Consider the following 21,869-nt stretch of genomic DNA (forward strand, 5'->3'; position numbering starts at 1 on the left):
TTAATATATCAAGTTATTTTCAACACAACTGCTACCATATACAATTTTACACTTAAGCTTGTGTTAAATTTTTCACAATACACGATCGGTCATTGATATGAAAATTCACGAAGCAACCAACATTAAAGTTCCAAATTTAAATTCTATTTGCTAGAATGAATCGTATCACTCACCTCACTTGCAATACAGAAATGCCCTCGACTTGCATATATTTGCAATGCCAATTTCCCCCGGTTACCTTGGTGTTGATATCTCTGTTAGGGAATACATTTCGGTAGGAACAAAAGCTCCCCCTACTTTCATGTATTTGAAAGACCGATTCCCCTAGGCAGCTTGGTTTTGATGTATCTGTTAGGGACCCGCCGCATGTGTCGTCAATTTCGACCTATCAGAAGTGGGTATTTCCGTTAAGATAGGGATTGATATTTTGACGTAGAACTACGTCTTTCAGGAAGGGTGCCAAATCAGAAAACAGGTCACGTTTTTGTGAAATAAAGTAAACGTTAATATCTATTTTCACAGCGAAAAAATTCTGATACTTTGCACATCAATTGAATCGGAAATTCTCTAAGATTTGTTTGATATACTATACAGTACAATCCACTAATGCCTAGACAGTTTCAATTAATGAAAACAGGAAGCATTTCTATTTTCCCATACGTTTATTATGCCGATTTGTGTGCATTCCCGAACAGAGCTGTCAATAACGAGCAAATAATACATTCGTTTTTGCCCGCTTTCAACATATTTGGTTTAAATAAGCCATCCGCGATTTGAAGCCACACCATTTCTCGTTTGGTGGTCATCGAAGCAACATGGTTGCCGCAGAGCGTCGAACGGGAGAGGATTGTTTTCTTGTCGGGTGAAGGAGGAGTATGGAATAGAGTTTCTTTCCACAAGGGCCCTTCTCGGGGCTAGAGGCGGAAACCAAAAATAGAATAGAATGAATACACAGATGCGAGCGAGCTAGCATAACATAACGAGCAGATATCATTCATGCCTAAAGCTGATTTCACACATGTGTGTGAAACACACACAGCTCAATACAAGGAGAGGAAGCCCTCTGTATCATGATGTGCTACAACAAACAAGAGCAGCATACGAGAATTTTTTTGTGCTAGTGCGAATATGGAAGAGTATCCAGAATTTTGGAATATAGATATACACTGCATTTATTTAGATAATCGTGTATTTCATGAAAGTATGCTTTCAAATTCCAGCAGGGTAGCCTTACTGTTGCATGTTGGGGGTTCGATCACATCTCAAGCGGAATATAGAAGTAAAAAGGTTCATAGTTTGTGATCGATATCTGAGTGGGAAGGAGATAGTCTGAGGCGAGTTGAAACGAATAAACGAGAAGTGCTAATAACTTTCGACTCTACTCGATTCTTACGAGTCTACTGAAGCAATAAAAAATTAAATAGCTAAAAAAATATTACAAAACTTTCGATGCATTCTAAAATAATATCCGAAGTGATAAACAAGTGGATTGAATGATATAATTCCGTAGTTCTACGTCGAAAGCTGCGGTCGTGTCCTAGATACAACCCATTACAATTTTTCAATTGTTTGATAGTTGGTTTCATGACATATATTATTTTCTTCAATATAACAAATTGTTATGGAGTACCCAAATCGATTGACGCAAAAAAAATCATCAATCCATCATGAAATGACTGAACAATAAGCGTTTGAAATTGGACAATTTTCACGATGTGCTCGATTTTCGATTTTCAATTTGTACCCCAATATGTTCCTGAAATACGTGATCCTACGTCAAAAAATACAGGAAAACGGGTTCATATCAACAAATTTCACAAATTGGTCAGTACTAAACACAACACTGCACGCTATTTTATATGTGTGAGCAATTCACGCGTACGACACAAAAAAATATAGCTCATCTGTAGTATATGTCAAACCACGTTGAACACAAACATCGATACCTACATACGTGATACACAAGAGAGAGAGAAACGAATTAATATTGGGGATAGTCACTTCAACATGTATTGAAGTCCATTTGAAGGAGAAGCCCCCGAGTCGTACGACCGAGATAGTAGAGTCGTAGAGTGAGATAGCAATCAAACGTCCGAAAGGCTGTTGAATCATGTTGACGGAAAAACTGCGGGAAGAAGCCAAAATTCATTTTCAATTGAATACGAAGGCGAATTTCTTCGTAGTACGCTGACTATCCTCAGTCGAATATGACTTTGCCGAGCCCTGGTTCCTTCTAAAGAGGAACAGTTCTTTTGAGTCTAATTTGAGTCAGTTTTGATAGAGTCTAATCAATGGAAAACCTCGAATTCTTGCGCCGGACAAACTTGAATAGCTCACACAGAATTTGAGTAGTTTTAAGTTGAAACTCGGAATCTACCAGCCAAGCAGCAGTAATTGGGTAGCCTATTACATATGACGAAAAATTATGGGCGTTTATGTCCAAGTAACGACCGCCTTATTGAGGTATAACTACGAAATTATTTTATTCATTTAGCTTGTTTATCATATCGGATCATTATTTTTGAATGTATTGAATTTTATAAATAACTCTATAGTAGAAAGTTTTGGTGCTGTCATACAAATGAAAAACAAATTTCTGTTATTTGCAAATGATTGAACAATCTAGAACGAGAATTGTGTCTAGAAATAATTTAATATTACAATGACGAGTTTTGGTAGTAGTACTAAAAAATTTATAGTAAAAGGAAATTGTAAAGGGTAAATTAGAAGATCAATCAATAAACAGTTCTGCGATTGGACCCTTGAACGTTCACTTATCAAGAAAACGTGATTTTATTTTTTTTTATTATTTTTTTTATTATTTATTATAGTGATTTTCAACTCATTTGGCTGGTTCGTCACTTTTACTTCCATTTTTTGGAAGAAGGTTGGGAGTGAGAACGGAACTCGTTTTTTGTTTTAAATCACATCAAGAATCACAATTTGTGGCTCAAATTGATGGTTAACATAAAAATATTTAAGTTTCGAAAATTCATAAAAATTTGATGTTCCACAAAGTTTGTCAAAAACAGTTTTACCATCTTGGGCTAATTTTTTGATTTTTTTTTGCATGACTTCTATTTTATATGAGAAAAATTTAAACAACATTAAAACATATATATTTTAGATATTGAAAATAAAAGTTTTCTTTCGTAAATAAAAAAGTACTACTTTTTCACGTTCAAACATCAATACTTTATAATTCTTTCCAAGACAATAGGCCGTATGAATAAAAACAAAATTCATCTTTACTTTACTTCATTCGAGCAGTCGAGCAGTGAGATTAAGTTTTTACTACGTTTGGTATGAATAAAAGAAACAACAAAGTATTTACTTTTCGAAAATGGATGTTTAGCTGATTTCGTATAAATAAAACAGCATTCATCATGTATTTACTTCGTAATTATCAAGTATGCTCATGAGCATACTTTGGATCTGAAAACACTTTCATTCGTTTTGATTTCATATCCTATTTATGTTTAATGTTGCTATCTTGCGCTTGAAGTTAAACAAGTTAATGATCCGCATTGGTGGCATTGAGCTTCGTTTACTTGTTTAGGGGAGCGTAAAAAAATTGATTGATTTTCAGGCGGAATGAACACGTTTTTAAAATTTAAATTATGAATGAAAAATAACCTTTCCGTACCAATTTGGCATTCTGTTTAAATGAAAAACACTTTTGTTTGCAGGTGGTGAAAAAATCTTGTACGATAATTGTTTTTGAAGACAACTTTATATTATAATGAAAAGTTTCAGTAATAATGTTGGAAATGTAGACAAAGGGTTAAATGAAAGTCGGAAAAAAGTGTTTTAAGTGATTAAATAACATGATGTGAACATTTTCATTCAAATTTTAACATTTGAAAACTGGGTTCGTGTCTTCTAGTATGATAGGTATTACACTAACGAGATAGGGACCCAAACTATTGTCCCTAATTGAAAGTCGCCACCAGACGTCGACACTATTCCTTTTTCATCGCGAATTAACGCTTTGTCCAAAAAAACGTTTTGAAACGAAACCTAAACAATCAGTTGACAGATGTTTGACAAAGTAAAAACTATGTTCGAATTCGAAAATGAAATTAGTAAAGTAAACATTTATTCATACGGATTCAAGTAAATACTAGGAAAGTTTACTTTACTTGGAAACGGGCAGAATAAGTAAATACTTTTTTTTATTCATACGACCTAATATTTCGGTACGACTCATAGTTTTTGAGATATAAATTATCAAAGATGTTTTTTACTAAAATCGATGCGTCCTATTGAAAAGTTACATTTGAGTCTGAAAATTCCCAATTACTGTAGAAAACTCATATTTCCTCCAACCCAAACGGAATACTAACTTTAATTTGAATAAAAAATTAGAGGAGGTTGTGTTCAAGACACGACCGCATTGTTGACGTAGAACTACGCTGTGGTCTAATTCAAGTCGCCTGTTTATAACTGCAGATATTGTTTTATAATGCTACGAAAATTTTGAAATAACCATTCTACCAGTTTGGTCGCCCTGAAATGTTTTTTTATTGTAAAATTATTTGACGATAATTGTTTGATGATTCATTTTTGTGCTCGTAGAACAATACATGATCGAGATAAGCGCAGCTGTCATCAGTAGTGGAGAAAGTTTTGCTACTGGCAAGCGAAACCAAATCACACACAAAATTCTAGAACGACATTTACTTTCTTGGTGACTAAATAAACGAAATAAACTCTATCTATTAATCTCCATAACCTCGAAAAGAGTAACACTGCTTCATTATGATCAAGATTAGATTACAACCCTGGTTGAAAGCAGTTTTGCGACCTGCACGCGAGCCCAAATAACTTAATAACTTAATATAATTTATTGAACAACTTGGTATTCCTCAAAATCCTCAAATTTTTGGTGCACAACCTTGACACCTGCTTCACCATAGCGTTAGTTCAATTCATTGATGACAGAACACGAACAATGTTAACTGCATGGAAAAAGGCTGAATATTTTCCTCAGGAGAGATTGATTACTAATACCCTAGCGTAAATATTTCCCTCCCGCTATCATTAGGAGTGTTGCATCGCGACAGGGCCAATGCACACGGGAGTAGATACAAATGGGGTTTTAGCGAAGATGTACTATTCTTGGGTACGGGTTATGAAGCACGCACGTACGCACACAAATATCCATATATCGATGGCTTGAAGCAACTAAAAATACACACACTTATCTCCGCTTTGCACTCTTCTCAACAGAAGCCCTTTCTATTAATATTTCCGGTCTCGATTAGCTTAGCCTTTATCCTTGGTGGAGATAGTTTTGCTACTTGTCATGCGAAACCAAATGACAAACAAAATTCCAGAACAATTATTTTCTTGGCGTCAGTTTGATGTAATGATTGCAATGTCAGAGACATCAGCGATTGAGAAATTTGGTCGCGTCCACAGCTCAGTCCGATACGAAGGCATGTGATGACACAAAACAAGGAAGAACAAGCGATATTCATTGCTTTGAACACAGAACGATACTGAAAGTTTGCCTTCCTTCCTTGCTTGAGACTTTAAACTTCTTCAATTCATTCGTCTCCAACCTTCAAAAAGGCGCTTGCAAAACTTTACTTCCCACCCATCATATTACTCCTCCACCCCCATTGCCTTGAGAAAGGCATTCGATCCCTCGTCGCCCAGCAACGATGTTGTTCAATCGCAACAATTGTTGTTCTACATTTTTAGGACGATTTCATTTGCTCGATAGCCAAGCAGCACTAAATGCATTGAGTGCATAAATATGTCAGTCGAAGCAAGTTTGAGAATGTAAAGGATGTGTCACATCAAATAGCATCACGGAAAAAACGCTGTAGAAATTTAATTTTTAGGAATTATATCTTCAGCTTTTGCTTATAATCAGATAAGAGTGTATAGATCACGTTGGCCATGCTTCACTGTCAATTTTTCGTAAATTTGGAAAAATGTCGTCGAACGAAAAAGAGCGTCGTGAATTAATCCTGTGCACTCATTTCGAGAATCCGGAGTTGTCACATCGGGACATCGGTAAGATGCTGGGAATCGTCCAATCCACGGTCAGCAGAGTACTAAAACGATACTTCGAGAACCTAACCATCGACCGGAAGGTAAAGAACGGCAAAAATGGATGCTCCGTCAGTGAAAAAGATCACAAGCGCGTAGTTAAGCAGTTTAGACGTGATCCGAGAAGTTCGGTCCGGGATGTCGCCAATAAGCTGAATTTGTCAAGTTCATTCGTCCAGCGGACCAAGCAGCGGGAGGGCCTGCGTACATACAAGGTTCAGAAGGCTCCTAACCGCGACGAAAGGCAAAACATGGTGGGGAAGACGCGAGCCCGGAAGCTGTACACCGAAATGCTGACGAAGCCGCATTGCCTGGTAATGGACGACGAAACCTACGTCAAAGCGGACTTTCGTCAGCTGCCGGGCCTGTTGTTCTTCTCCGCAGAGGACAAATTCAGCGTTCCGGAGGAGATTCACAAGCAGAAACTATCCAAGTTTGCCAAAAAGTACATGGTGTGGCAAGCGATCTGCTCTTGCGGAAAGCGGAGCGCCCCCTTCGTGATGACCGGCACGGTAAACGGGCAGGTTTACCTTAAGGAGTGCCTACAGAAGCGCTTACTACCACTATTGAAGCAGCACGAGGGCCCGACCATCTTCTGGCCGGATCTTGCTTCGTGCCCCTATTCAAAGGACGTATTGGAGTGGTACGAAGCCAACGGGGTCACCTTCGTGCCAAAGGAAATGAACCCGCCCAACGCGCCGGAGCTTCGCCCAATAGAGAAATATTGGGCGATTATGAAGCAGGCTCTCCGAAAGAACCCAAAAGTTGTCAAATCGGAGGCGGACTTCAAGAGAAAATGGATTTCTATTCAAAAAAACTACAACCTGGCGTTGTACAGAACCTTATGGACGGGGTAAAGAGGAAGGTGCGAGCATACGGGCTTGGGCTTGAAGTATGAGTAAAAAGAAAATGCCAAAAGTTGTTTAATAGTTTTTATTTTACTGTCTGAAATTTTCAAAAGGATCGGTCTACTGGGCGAATTTCTACAGCGTTTTTTCCGTGATGCAATTTGATGTGACACACCCTTTATTCTATCCTTTAAAAAACTAGCTATAACTAACGACTTTTACCTCCACTGGGTGCTTGGTCATTAAGGTGTAGGAGGCATCCGGCCTAAGAAAAATTAACAAAGAAGCGATCAGAAGGATTCAAGCGAAATAGTCTTTAAATATCGCGATTTTGAAACCGTTATTATACGGTTCATGACTGCTTCAGATACAGCCTTATCACGAGCCAAGGCAGCTAATTTTTCCCTAGTCCTTGTTAATCATCACTGACCAGAGCATAAACCGTTCCGGTCAAAGCCAATCTCAGAATCCTCAATTAAAACCTGGCGGCTTGAAATTCCAATTAGTTTCCCCCTACCCCGCCCCCCCCCACTTTATTCACAGGAGCAATCCGCAATCCGTTCCGGAGCCCTCTCGAACAGTGGATAACAAAATGGACAGAGCTGGAAAAATGAACAGCGGCCAACCGGAGGACTTCAACAATACTCACACTGCTGGCACTTGGCGTTGGCCTGTGGTAGCGGACCTTCTTCAGGTAGACGGTGTAGATGGCATCCTCCTCGCGCTCTTCGCCCCACAGTCGCCAGGTGGGCTGCTGGAAAGAAAGGGTAGTTTTCTCATTAAATCATTTGCCATTTATGTGGATAAAAAGCAAGAAAAAAATGATGGAATAAGCTGAAATGTGGGTTAACCTTTTCATTTTTGTTTTTGTTTTGATATATTTTGTTTAAATTAAATGTCACCAGAGATGAGAGGGAGTTTTGCTCCGAAAAGTTTCAAAAGTTAATTCGAGATGACTTAGAAAATCTGCTTCATCGACCGCGTTCTTGGAAATTAATTAAGGCATCAGAGATGCGATGATGCGCAAAAATCTGAACACATGCAAATTTAATTTTGATTGATTTTGATTTGAATAGTGTTAATTTTGATGATTTTGATTTCTTTCCTTGCATTGGGCCGTAAAACTCACAATAAATTCTGACGTTATTCCCACATCAGTTGACCCTAACGACAGTGATACAATTATTTTCGCCTGCGCTGGATAATTCCAATGACAAACAGCGGTTCTCCCCGATTGCGGGATAAGCAAAAAATGACCAGAAATAGCACTGCAACGAAATGATAAAACACATTTCAAGAGCGCTACGTCAAACGAACGTCACTCAAGCGAGATAGAGAGTGAAAAAAGTGCTGACTTAAGGAAAGCCCTTCTTCTAACTCCTTTCTCCCACCACGCATCCGGCCACGTAACAATAGAATGTGTACAAAACAACCATCTTTTTGTTTGCCACCAAAATCGTTTGCCACCCCCTCAAATACCCCTTGCTTTTCGCCGTTTCGTAGCGGAGTCGCGATGAGTACAATGAACAATCGTTTGAGAACTCATGCCGCGGCAGCACACAGATGACTCTTTGAAAGACGCAGACGTTGACGAAAATGAAGCGGGAAAAAATCGTGAGCTTGGTGAGGGTGAGGGCGCGGTTCTAAGCTTTTTGCCCAACCGCACGACTAATTTCTCGACTCAGAATAATGAACGGGGGCTTGTTCCAACCGAAGCACTCCGGAATACAATTGACACGGGCGTGAGTCATCCGAATTCGTCGATGCTAAGCGATGTTTGGAGCACACAAAGCGCCGGCATATGTTGATAGAGTCGTTACACAATTCGTTGTACAATTGGTCGGCAATCTATATTTACGGCTAATATAGAGGTTATAACACGGGAATGGTTAGAGAATCGATCGACAGATCATTCTGGTGAGATTATGATTTCAATCAACAGCTTTTCCATTTGACTTTATCCTTTCAAATACTGTTCCTAAATTTTGAGGTTGAAGTTTTCCACAAATTCGTCATCTCTATAAAAAGGACTCTTTAAAAAAATATATTAGCCGCTTCTCTTACAAAAAATACACCCATTATGTATAACAAGAAATCTGTGCGATGAACGAAGACCATTCAACCGGTAGCTGCAGGAACAGTTTTCCTATAAATGTATCATTTTAGCTTTTAATATACACCCAGGTTTTTTTTTCGCGGGGGATTCGTACCTCGTAAAAAAAATCCGCGTTAATTGGAAAATCCACGCAAAAAAAAAGAGCCGTGAAATAAGTCTCCTTATTAGTGACACCGTCTTTCACCACTTTGTTGTCGAGGATGACCCACAGGTTCTCAATCGGGTTGGAATCAGGACTTTGTGGGGGCCATTCAAGGAGTTGTAATTTCCGTGAACGGAGATAGGGTTTGGTCTTCTTATCAGTATGATTCGGGTCGTTGTCCTGTTGGGAAACGGAGCTGTTTCGTAGGCCAGTTTTTTTAAACGTTTCCTCCAGGTTGACCTTAAGGATGTCGATGTAGACATCTGGTGTTCATAGGACAGGTAGACAATCTCAGAATAAAATGTATATTATTTCACATTTGTAACATGGATGAGGAATTATTGGAGGTATTTTTTTTTTTGTGATTTCCATGTTATCCCGAATATCCTTATTATATTTTCTATTTAGATGGAACTCAAACCCACCGTGAAGAAAATAATTTGATAATTACATTTGAATACACCCCAATCCGCGGCAACACATCTTTAACGCTACGAAATAAGCAGCAATGACTACCGGGTTCAAACCATTCATCTGAACCCGCCGTCATCCAAACACAAGGCAAACACAGTCAACTTCATATGAAACGATCACTACTACTACTAATGCGCCGCCTTGCGTAAAAATGACGTTTTCGGTTCAATGTTTCTGCTGAACAAAACCGATGTTTCTCTTTCTATTCCTGACGTCATTTAAATTTGAGAGAAGGCACGAGACCGCGAGAGCACACAGCACCAAGCACCCCGAGTGAGGGTGATGCAAATAAATAAACGAACCAGTTCATTCATGATTTTTGTGGATGTGGTGGTATTCTTCGTTGATGTGTGGTTTTAATTCTAGCGTTTTTATCGATTTTGTTCATTCGACAACTTGAACCCGGTACATATAGTACACGTATGTCTGCTTACGTTGTAGAGACGAATGAACTCCCAGAGTTTAAAGTCTCTTTAATCCATCATCATCATCATCATCATTGCTTACGTTTCAAAACCTCCGCTGCATTGGCCGGACATGAGGATGAAATAGCTGCGTACTTTGGTCTTAATGCTGACAAAATTGTGGCCCAGAGCTATGATGGCGCAACTGTAATGTCCGGAGATAAATCTGGTATGCAAACATTTCTTTTTTTTATTTAAATCGTTTAATTTTTACAGGCTCAGTTACTTATGTTTAAAAGAGCAGAACTCCTCACTGTATTGTTACTAGTATATATACATTTTTCCTTAATTCTAATGTTAATAATATAGGAAACCGATTTCTCGCGGTCAACTCGAGTTTAGAAGGGTGACATATTTTCTTCAGGAAAAGGAGGGGATATGAGGATATGTTGACAATGATCACACTCACACTCTCAATCACACTCAATTCTTAAACCTATCTTATATCTAATATGTATTTACATTTCATCTTATTTTTAAGAAGGAATCCGATCTCTCACAAAGGAAAAGGAAAAGGAGAAAATAAGGATATAAGGACAATCACACACGAAGATCGATAGCTTTGAGGAATACATATATTCGGGACATGTTATCAAGGCCTAACCGAGCCAACACGTCTCTCACCGGCACCATGGGCTGCCTTACTCGGGCCCGAAGGGTGTCTTCTTAATCCGATCTGGCGACAAGATACAGCTCGCACGACCAAACAACGTGCTCGATGTCGTGGTATCCTTGGCCACAAACGCTAAGATTGTTGTCGGCAAGATTAATACGAAAGAGTAGCGCGTCTAACGTACAGTGATTGGACATGAGTCGGGAGAAGGTGCAAAAAAAATCCATACTCAAGTCCAGACTTTTGAACCATGGTTTGAGGCTAACCTTAGGGATAATCGAGTGAAGCCACCGGCCCAATTCATCTTCGTTCTATTTGCGTTGCCAGTTAACTATGGTATTTTTGCGGACTAAAGAATAAAATTTATTGAAGGTGATTTGACGCTAATAAATGTCGCCTCCAATCGCACCCACCCTTGCTGATGAGTCTGCCTTCTCATTACCCGGAATTGAGCAATGTGAAGGGACCCAGACAAAGGTGATGACATAACAGCGTCTGGATAAAGCACTCAAAATTTCTCGTATTCTCTCAAGAAAGTACGGCGAGTACTTTTCCGGCCTCACTGAACGGATAGCTTCGACAGAGCTAAGACTATCCGTTACAATGTAATAGTGTTCAACAGGTCGCGAGGCGACGCTGTCCAGCTCCCAGTGTATTGCTGCCAATTCAGCAATATACACTGAGCAAGGAAACTGAAGACTGTGGGAGGTGCTGAGAATTTCGTTGAACACTCCAAATCCTGTGGACTCATTCATAGAGGACCCATCAGTAAAGTACATATTATTGCAATTGATACGCCCATACTTTGCATTGAAGATCGTAGGAACGATCCCCGATCGAAGATAATCTGGAAATTCATGGATTTTCTCCTTCATGAACAGATCAAAATGTACAGAGGAATTGATGTAGTCAGGAAAACAAACACGGTTGGGAATATACGAAGAAGGAACAACCAGCATGGAGATGAATTCATGATATGTACTCATGAATCCGGAGCGAAAATTTAGCTCGATAAGCTGTTCAAAATTTCCGATCACCAATGGATTCATAACCTTACACCGGATGGCAAACATTGTTGAAACAACGGTTATTCACTGTCGCGCACACGTATTGAACTTGGTTTTGCTTCACTCTTGCACACACAACAAGAAAACGTCAAGGTTTTTCCATGCGGTCTCATCTCTTGCGGCATTTTTCTCGCAGTCGTCAAAACGCAGCGAGACATTGAAACAATTTATGGAGACCAAAATACCAAATGTTTGCAAAAATAGATGATTTGAATTATGCACCTATCAATGAATGTTTGGGTGAGATTTACCTTGGCGACAGTGTCTTTGATGCTGTAACTTTTACTACATCCAGAGGTCCTCACGCATTCATGCTTGAGTTCAACACTGTTTTCTTGCTAAAACTTTTTTCAAATATTTTTTCACATACGGATGTTCTTTACCAAATTTTGCAAAAAAAAAAAGGAATTAGACCTAGTAGAATTTGTGCGTATCGTCAAGGCTTGCCTTGCTTCATCAACGTCATCAATCGTCGTCGTTTATATGAATCGATTATAGACAAAATTATTGACGAAACGGTTTAAGGAACTAGATGAATACACATTCGTCGCTTTGTTGAATCACAAAAAAATTGCCGACTTCGATGTCACATTACCTACTGGGAATTTGAAAATGTATATTTCATACCACTCGAAATTCGATTAAGCGAAGCTTTGTAATAAGCTGACGGTTCTTTTTAAATTATAGTCATTATTCCGATTCCGAAAATCTGCATCAAACCATCTCCGAAACGGCTGGCCAGAATTCGTTGCATCCGTTGAAAGAACTTTTTTTGTTTTTCAACGGATCAAGAATTATTTGCTGACCAGATCTGACCAGAAACTGTTATTCGGAATTATGATGCTGACTGTGGAAAAAATGACCTTTATAACATAAGGTAGATGTCTTTATTTATCTGGAATTCATTGATAAACTTGTTCTAGTAGACCGTAGAATTCTTTTGTTATACAGGCAAACCTGTTTTGTGCGGGTTAAAAGGACCGCACAAGAAAATCATGTTCGCTAAATAATTTGAAAAAAAAAGTTTTTTTATGCGCTGTCATCGCAATACTGTTGTTTTAATGTTGCAAATGAAATTGAATAGGTAGCTCAGTTGGTCACTCGTCGCCTCTGGGTGTCATGATTCCGTAAATTCGCACCAGACTTTCAACACCAGCCCAGAGAAGCATCCCCACATCATTACTTTCCCTCCTCCGTGCTTGACTGTCGCCTGCAAATGACGTTCTTGCAATCATCATCCTTCCGCCACACTCTTTCGCTTCTTGTTGAAGACTCAAATTTCGATCAGTACCCAAAGTACTTTTTTCCAAAAGTTTTTGAATTTGTTAACAAGTCTCCGAGCAAATTCCAACCATTTCAGTTTTTCTTGCTGAGGAATGGACGAGAGGACCCGCGAAACCGTTGTTCCGTGATCCGCAAGATAACCACAAACTGAGAACCTCGGCTGGTTCCAAAAACTCCTTTTATGCCGAGAATCTCATCACAGGACCAAATTTCAATACATTCAATACCACCCACCTTGAACTAGCTTCAGAGGACGAAAATAATCTAACTTATAACACTACAAAAAACGAAGAAATAAAAAAAAAAACAAAAGAACATTTAGCACACTAGCTGACTTAAGCCTAGCACCGACCACTACCTTCCGGTTGAACACTCGCGGATTTAAAACTAGTCCACTTTGCCTCTTCCACGGCCAAAGTTGGAATGGGCGAATATCTGATTTGATCCTCAGATCATCCCGGCATTCTTTAGAACCGGAACTACGTAATTATAAACGATGTTAATAATTCCACAGTTTGAACCGAAGTTCTTTGTGGTTGTACCCGTCTCGTTTTTCCCACATTCGTGGTTTTTACGCTCCCGAATACAGTCCAAATCGAGTTCGCCGGGTTTGGGGTTTCGAGAACAAGAAACCCGCCGAAAGACTCTGCTTTTTTGGGGGAAAATGTGTTAACAAAAAAAAAGGAAAGCATGAGTCTTCTAAATACGTATTGGTCAGTGAGTGTCTTCGCCAAACTCAGCCGCCGGATCCCATTCAGCACACATTATGGCTAGTCGCTCAAATATTCAAAGCGGAGAGGCTCTCGCTCTGCCATTCACCCAACAAATACAGAAGGGAGAAACTCAGATCCACACATACGAAATTGTGTTGGATCTGAATTTCAAAATAACGAAACGAGGGGCTTCCAAATGTCGAAATCAGTACCAGTGCAGTATCAGTGCTAAGCTAGTTGCGGTATACGATTCTGACTGATACCATCCACGAGAGGTTTTACTGAATGACTTTCACTGATATTTTTGGAGAATTCTTCACTTCCCGGATGATTCGTTGATTCGTCCGGCTATCGGTCTTCCAACGACGGCCTCTTTCGGATCTGTTAGCAAGCGAACCGTAAGCTTTGTGCTTGTGCACAATTTAATGGCTACTCCGAACTTCTCTGCCATCTTCCGTTGTGAAATCGGCTGCAAATGATCATGAACAACAAGATTTAGGACTAGCATGCTGCTGATTTTCTTTCCACCCATTTTGATTTTATTGAAAACATTTTGTGTAGACAACAACAATCGTCTTCTATGTAAGCAATACTTTGTTTACATCGCGTCAACTGAATCACTGAAAGGTTGTAAATAATATCGCCCAGCCCTAGCTGTCATAACATGTGGACGAGGGGATACTCAAAGGTTTTGAATGATTGTAATATTGTTTTTTTGGGGGTGGGTTTTATTTTTTGTCATTGTATATTTGCACAATTGAAATAGGTCTCCATACATGACTTAATTTAACAAAATCGAAAAAAAATTGTAAAATTTGTTAATTACTTGAAAGAGTAATAGTTAATATACACTCCTATGAAATTACGGTATTTTTTTATTCCTTTTGTTTATTTTAGGCTCATTATCATTTCAGCTGTAACAGAGCCGAATTTTAATCGTGTACATGTCACATGTTTATCATATCTATAATTAGCACATTACACAGTTGCCATTTTCGGCGTTAGAGTATTCTCTTCTATACCATTGCATATGGTACACATTTACACAGTAGCCATTTAGGCGTTAGAGTTTTCTATCTGTTCTTCCATTATACAAGTTAGACCCGGACAGCGGAGACAGTTGTTGATCATTGTTGAGTTATTTATAGAACAGCAGCCCGATGTTTCTTGCAGAGCAGAGCAGTTGTATGGATGAATCGATCTTATTCCGACCGTGAATCGATCTCCATCGCTGATGATTGTTGCGTGGACGTAGTTATTCTGTAACAACACAAAGATGGTCAATGAGGGCCCTGAGTTTTGAACTCACGATCGATCGCTTACTAAGCGAACGCGCAACCAATGTGGCTACGGAGACCCCCAAATTACGGTATTAGTTTTCGATGAAATAGTCCAAAAATTGAGAAAAGTTTTTAAATATGCAAGGTGGGCTTTTCTGTGCCTATCACTGTATGTATTGCGTATGAAGGGGGGAAAAAATAAAATGGCACCTCAAATCTCTGCTTTCAGGTGAAAACTTGAAAAATGTTTGTTTTTCATAGTTTGTGAGTTACTGCACCCTTTGAAAGTTTTTCTACATGAACTATTGCAATTTCATTAACACTTGATTTTCGTTTTTGAGTTATTCTTGACCCTGTTGTTACGGTACCGTTAGAACCTCGTTAGGCAATACAGCAATGCAACCTTCCGAGCGCTAAACTCTGCTTCAGGGTCCATTCTGGTAAACAATAAGATCTATGCGAACGGATTCTCCGGACATTGTATCGAAGAATGATTGAATTTGTACTTTTTGCGACATCAGTATCCGAGACCGCTTAGTTTGCCCTGATTATTCTCAATGCCTTCCAATGCAGTTGCCAATAGTAATTAATTGTTTGGGCATGCGTCGAAGATTGATACCAGCAAGGAGAAAATTCATCATATTTTACAGATTAGATTTGGCACCTCCAGAACTTGGTCAATAATATGCCCAAACGTCTTCAACAGGCCATTGAAGCTTCAGGAGGCCACACTAAATATTGATGCTTAAAACTTATTTGGTTTTATTGTGTGATTTGATATTTCTCGAACTCGGGTTTTTATATTTGTTTCCTACATTATTTTTCCTCTCATTGAGAGGTTTGGTTGAAGTTTTATGAATTGAATCCAGCTAAATATGATGGAAATGCAATGAAAAATGTTGTTTTCACAATAAGGCTCATGAAATTACTATTTTTGCTAAACAAAAATGATTTTATTCAAACGAAATTGAGAAAATCGTCAACGAATGCTGCTTCTAATACAATGTAAACAACACTTTGTTTATATCACTTCAATATCGATTGCTAACAATACCGCACAGCTCTAACTGTCATGACATGAAGAAACGAGAGGTTACTCAAAGGTTTTGAGGTATCAAAGGTATCTCAAAGCGATGCCTCGCTGACGAAACATTCATCTCGTAATCTTTCTTTCAAAATTCGAAAATATTCCAAAATGGCGGCTGTATGATTTTGTTTCTCATATTTTGTAATGGAAATCGTCACTTAAAATGCTCATCAGTGCTTGGATATTGAATGAACTGAATATGAACCAATGCCATTCATTCGTTTATTCATTCATGAACAATACTCCTTTTGAACCATCCAACACCGTGATGCCGGGCGAACTGCCTTGATTCACTACCACCAACGTCGGTGAACCATCAACATTCGAAGTTTGAATGCTAAACGTGGAGGGGGAACATTCAATGCTCATTCTCTCTTCTCTTCGTGTAATACCTTTTAGTGGACGTCATCCACTCTCAGTTGTAAACAGAATGTAGTCGCATGTGCTCTTTTAGCGGGCATCGGGTGAGCTGTGGTGCATGAAAGCATGATGTGTGGTGCACGGATAGATAATTGAACGGAAGCATTTTTCTCTTATCGCGGAAAGCAAGTTTACTTGTGCTCTGTCAGCAGATTATATTGCTTGAGTTACTTTCTTATTCTTCTATATTAAAATTCAACGTTGGACACGTGTTTGGACTATGCGTTTAGTGGAATTTGATAAAAATGGCAACTAAAAGAAAAATTCAATACTCAGAGGAACCAACCCGTGGTCGAGTGGTTAGCGTCACACCTAACAAGCCGGGGGTTCGGGCTGAATTCCCGTTCTGGTCGGAGAAATTTTTCGTCAAAGAAATTTCCTTCGATTTGCACTGTGGTCATGCGTGTTCTAGAGCTTACCACTCAGAATGCTTTCAAGGCATGTTATTTGGCATAAAGTTTCAAGTATATTTTATATAGTATATAAAGTTTCAAGTATATTTCAAGTATTGATAAAAAAATGACGCAAGTAACACTACGTTGAGACGGCGAAATTTCTATAGGAATGTTTAAGAATGAGGGACCAACCATGTAGCGTTTTGGGACGTGGACCGCGTTAGCGCTCCTCTCGTTTTATGTTAACATTTTAGACTTGGCACTTTTTAACACGTTGAGCCCCGAATTGTTCTTGCTGAGCATTCCATTCAGCCTGTATCAAGAGCATTTTCACAATATCAGTGTCGGTCCCAGCTCCCAAAGATACTTATTGTATAAATAGAAATTAGTCAGGGATTCGACTAGAAAGTAGTCACATTTTGTAAAACATCCGAAAACAAACCAGATGTATTTTTATTTTCTTATTTTGTAACTGTCAATCCCCCAGGGACCGACGCTGGGCTCAACGTGTTTACATTGGGTGTACAAATTGAACAAATCTTGATTCTAACGCTTATTACTCATACATTTTTCGGTGGATTTAAGAATTTTTCTGCACCAATCCTTCAATTCATATAAATATAACCAAGCTCATCTGCATGCTCAAAAAAATGGCTCCGTACTCAAACGGTTAAACAAAAAGTGATAAACACTACAAAGGAAAAAAAGTGGGAGCATCATATTACCTTTATGTAAATTCACAGCCTATGATGAAACACCTTTTGGACATGTTTAAAAAAAAGTCGATACAATACTCGTTCGCTAACTAGGCTGGAAATTCAATCCAATTAGCGAATTCCACTCGCTTAGTGAGCTGCAAAACAGCGAAATCAAAAGAACGAATTGAATATGACGCCTATTATTGATATACAAATGGGCTGCAGCCTAGTCAACGCACGCCCTGTTTAAGAGCCATTTAAAATAGGCACATTTAGCGAACGCACAACTTAAAGAAACGACCCACGGGTTGCATGTAGTTCTAACATATTAGTTCTAGCTGGCTCAAATGGAATGCGCTTGATAGGACAGAGAAAAATATCTGCATTCAGACTCAGTAACCATCTCTGAATCTGAATGATTCAACGGCAAACCGGCCCGTGAATCTCATATGCTACCGAACCAATTATACAGCTTACAGGCTACGTTCAGAGGACAAGAGAGTATTGCTAGACTCTCTCCGAAAATTCTCACAGCTGTTTAACGTTATGAGTACAAGTTCTTCAGCACATACGCATGGAAACATTCGTTCTCGCTCTTTTCCCTCGCGTGGCATCTTCAGCGCAAACATCAGTTGCTCGGTGTGTTAGTGTGAGAGTTTCAGAGCAGCTGAACTGTTTTACTGTTCGTTCATTCAAATTTGAATGAATGGTGAAAGCACTGATGCTCATATAGAATCGAAAAACCGAAATATCGAAAACCGCTACACGATAGAGAATGTTTTTTCACGTATTGTAGCGGCATTTCAGCTAATTCTGCCGAATAATTTCCGAGGTAAATTTGCGGCCAGATGAAAAAGAAAGTTTCGTGTTTTGAATTAGCTTATAATGCGATACGTTGATATGAAAGAACCCCATGACCGGAAAAAAACAAAAGAAAAAAAGAGGAACAGAGATAACGGTGCAAAAAAAATACGCGGGAAAAATATCATAGGCCTCACAAAAAAAATGTAGTTTTATTATAAATTAATTTTTTCGTTTTTGTTTTTCGAAATTTATTCTAAGGTCAATGTGAGGGGGGCGAAGTCCCCACATAACGAGGGTAAGGAATCGATACGGTCCCTAGCCGCCGAGATGATGCGATTCGAGTCGGTCGCCGACCTTCCGTCGGAAGCGGCGATCTCTCGTAAGCAAACTTATGTTCCACTGATTGCCCGGTTAGTTTGAAACATAGGATACGATCCTTTAGTAAGGACTAAGCTTTAGCGAGCGTAGGACGGCATACGTTTGCCCAGTTATGTTTTGTTTCGAAATATACAATTCATTGCAAATCGAAACTCTTGCACCACGATCTGAAGAAATTTTCACAATTATAGTTATTTTGGTTTGAACAGTTAGCTATTTTACGGAAATATCAGCGCAAAACCATAACTCGTATACTCGTGCACGGTACCATTTTGTCTCAAATTTCGAACAGTCTCAAATTTCGAACAGTCTCAAATTCCGAACACTTCATTTTTAAATGTAAGTTTTCTAGACTTCAATGTTATAAATAATCGAATAATAAAAACCCTGACATTCTTTGTGGTACAGGGAAACTTCGATATAACGTACCCTCGTTATAACGTACCCTCGATATAACGTCACTCGATATAACGTACATTTTACCTCGATATAACGTACACATTTCTAAGGTGTAAAGGAAATTTTTTTTTCAATATATTTTTCTGATAGAGCAATGAATTATGTGTATTATGATGCTAAAACAAGTTTTGTACCTTCAATCAATCCCGAAATACAGCTGGTTTTGTGATTCCGGATTCTAAATGAATCAAGTTTTAATCAACAGTACGATGGGAAACATCATGAGAAAGGCTGGCTTCGTCTTCTGATTGAAGATATTCATTAACTTTACTAAAAAAGCAACACAATAAAGTATTATAGACTACGTTTGTGAGTACTTTATTATGCTTCGATATAACGTACAATTCGATACAACGTGCAATTTTGAAAGTGAAATGTACGTTATTTCGAAGCTTACCTGTATAGGCTTCATTTTAACATCATTTACAGGTAACTAATAATACTGAGCGTTTGCAAAAAAGTGACTGTCGAAACCAGCGATAAAATGTTTGCATTAGCAAATTCATAATTTGAATCATGTTTCGAAGCTCAAAATCCAAATTTTTGGAAGTATAGTATTTTTCCAAATAAGAATAGCTAATTGGCTTTAATTTTATATATCGATCGTCTGAATCGGTTTAGAAGCTCAAATGTTATGATTTCTTTTAAAAAATTGCAATTTTTCCTGTTCGAAATTTGAGACAAATGTAACCAAACATATTATTAGTTTTTCACCATGAATATGTTTTGTAGATCAATTTTTTGGAGGACAAATGAAAGAAAAAACTCTATTGTATGCAAAAACCACATATATTTCACAAAAAAGTACCATTTTGAGTAATGAGACGCTTTTTAGTAGCGAACAAAGCTTCGGAGTTTGAGACAAAACGTTACCACAGACCGTCTTATAACCATGATGTTTTTACGGGTCAAAATATTTCTAGCCTATTTGTGATATTAATTTTTTTTCTGTGCGGTTTGCTCTATTCCTCTTGTTTCCTTCCCGATTTAATTCGGGAATCAAATGAACCCATATTACTCGCTGTAACTTTGTGATGGAGACTAATATCGAAATTTCTTTTAACACAACATACCATAAACAAAAATGAAACAACTTCATGTTACATAAAATATGTGTATTTATACTAGAGTGTCAATGAAAATCTCGAATTTTCAAACGGGACTTTCTTGGAAATTTTGATTCCTACGAAAAACTACCCTATGCAAAATTTAAGCTCAATGTTTAGATTTAGTTTAGTTCCCAGCGTGACTGATTATCAACAATTCTTTTTATCAGTCTCTGAAATCAATAATCGTTTCGGGGGCATTAAATCACATACTGAATAAAGCTCGTAAACAAGGGGAAATATAAAAGAGTATGCATGTAGATATATCGACATCGAAAAAACTAGTTTTTTGCCGCTATAGATGAATTTCATGCCAACTCGTCTTAGGAGTTGGCAGCACCATCTCAGATAGTAGTGAAACGTTGTGGGTGTGAAGACATGAGACATTTAAGCAACTTTGCATACTTGAAATATTCGAAAAAAATTAGACTACTTTTTGGAAAAAGCCAATTTTTTTTTCTTAATTTTTTACAAAATTTTATAACTTAAAAACTATGATACCTACAAAATTCTTGTCAAATGATGAAATGTAGGAAATTGTTTTAATTTCCACAAAAAAAATACCAAACATTTTTTGGAAAAAAATTTCGCTGAGAAAAAAGGTATTTTAAAAATAAAAAATTAATTTTTCTCAAAAACGTATTTTTTAAAATTCCCAAAAAAAAAAAATATATATATGAATAGCTTTTACAACTTCCAACAAGTCGTCCATACATCAGTAGATGGGCACTTTTACAAGGAAACAGTTTTTGCAACAATAACTTTTACATAAAAATGTAACGAATTGAACATTAATAGCATTTTTTCAAAGATAAACATGAAAAAGTTGTTGTTCGAAAAAATTTTTTCCATGTAAATGTGCCCACCGTCCGATGTATCGAAAACTTGTTGGAAATTTTAAGGGCTAGTTATATCTATTTTTTCAGAATTTTAAAAGCATATGTTTTCGAGAAAAATGAATTTATATTAATTTTTTCTTCAAAGAATTTTTTTTTTTTTCAAAAAATTCTTTGATAATTTTTAATGCAAACCAAAATAAATTCCATTCTTTGACTAAAATTTTGTAGGTCTGATAGATTTTTTAAAGTTTTTTTTTAAATGTTGAGTTATTTAACTTTTTTTCGAAAAATTTTTGGCGTGTAGATAGAGTTTTTAATCTAAGATCTAAAAAAAAAATGGTCAGAGAATGAAATGTAGGAAATTACTTAGGTTTTTATAAAAAATTATCAAAGAATTTCATGGAAAAAAATTTCATTGGAAAAAAAATATTTTGAAAATAAAAATTCATTTTTCTTGAAAACATACGCTTTTAAAATTCTGAAAAAATAGATAAAGACTAGATAAAGATTTTAAAATAACCTTTAAAATTTTCAGCAAGTTTTCCATACATCGGACGATGGGAACATTACATGGGAATAGTTTTTCGAACAAAAACTTTTTCATTTGTTTCTATGAGAA

At 37.7% G+C, this 21,869-nt stretch overlaps 1 protein-coding gene across 1 annotated transcript in view; it reads right to left on the reverse strand.

The window, feature by feature from the left end:
• The window catches only part of LOC129766580 (ral guanine nucleotide dissociation stimulator-like 1), a 98,566-nt gene that overhangs the window by 35,948 nt on the left and 40,749 nt on the right, over positions 1–21,869 (reverse strand). Inside the window, exon 3 of the mRNA XM_055767156.1 lies at positions 7,561–7,665. Coding sequence (XP_055623131.1) covers positions 7,561–7,665 — 105 coding nt within the window. The remainder of the gene's footprint in view (positions 1–7,560; positions 7,666–21,869) is intronic.

This window comes from Toxorhynchites rutilus, chromosome 2, assembly GCF_029784135.1.
Source record: "Toxorhynchites rutilus septentrionalis strain SRP chromosome 2, ASM2978413v1, whole genome shotgun sequence".
NCBI classification, from domain to species: domain Eukaryota; kingdom Metazoa; phylum Arthropoda; class Insecta; order Diptera; family Culicidae; genus Toxorhynchites; species Toxorhynchites rutilus.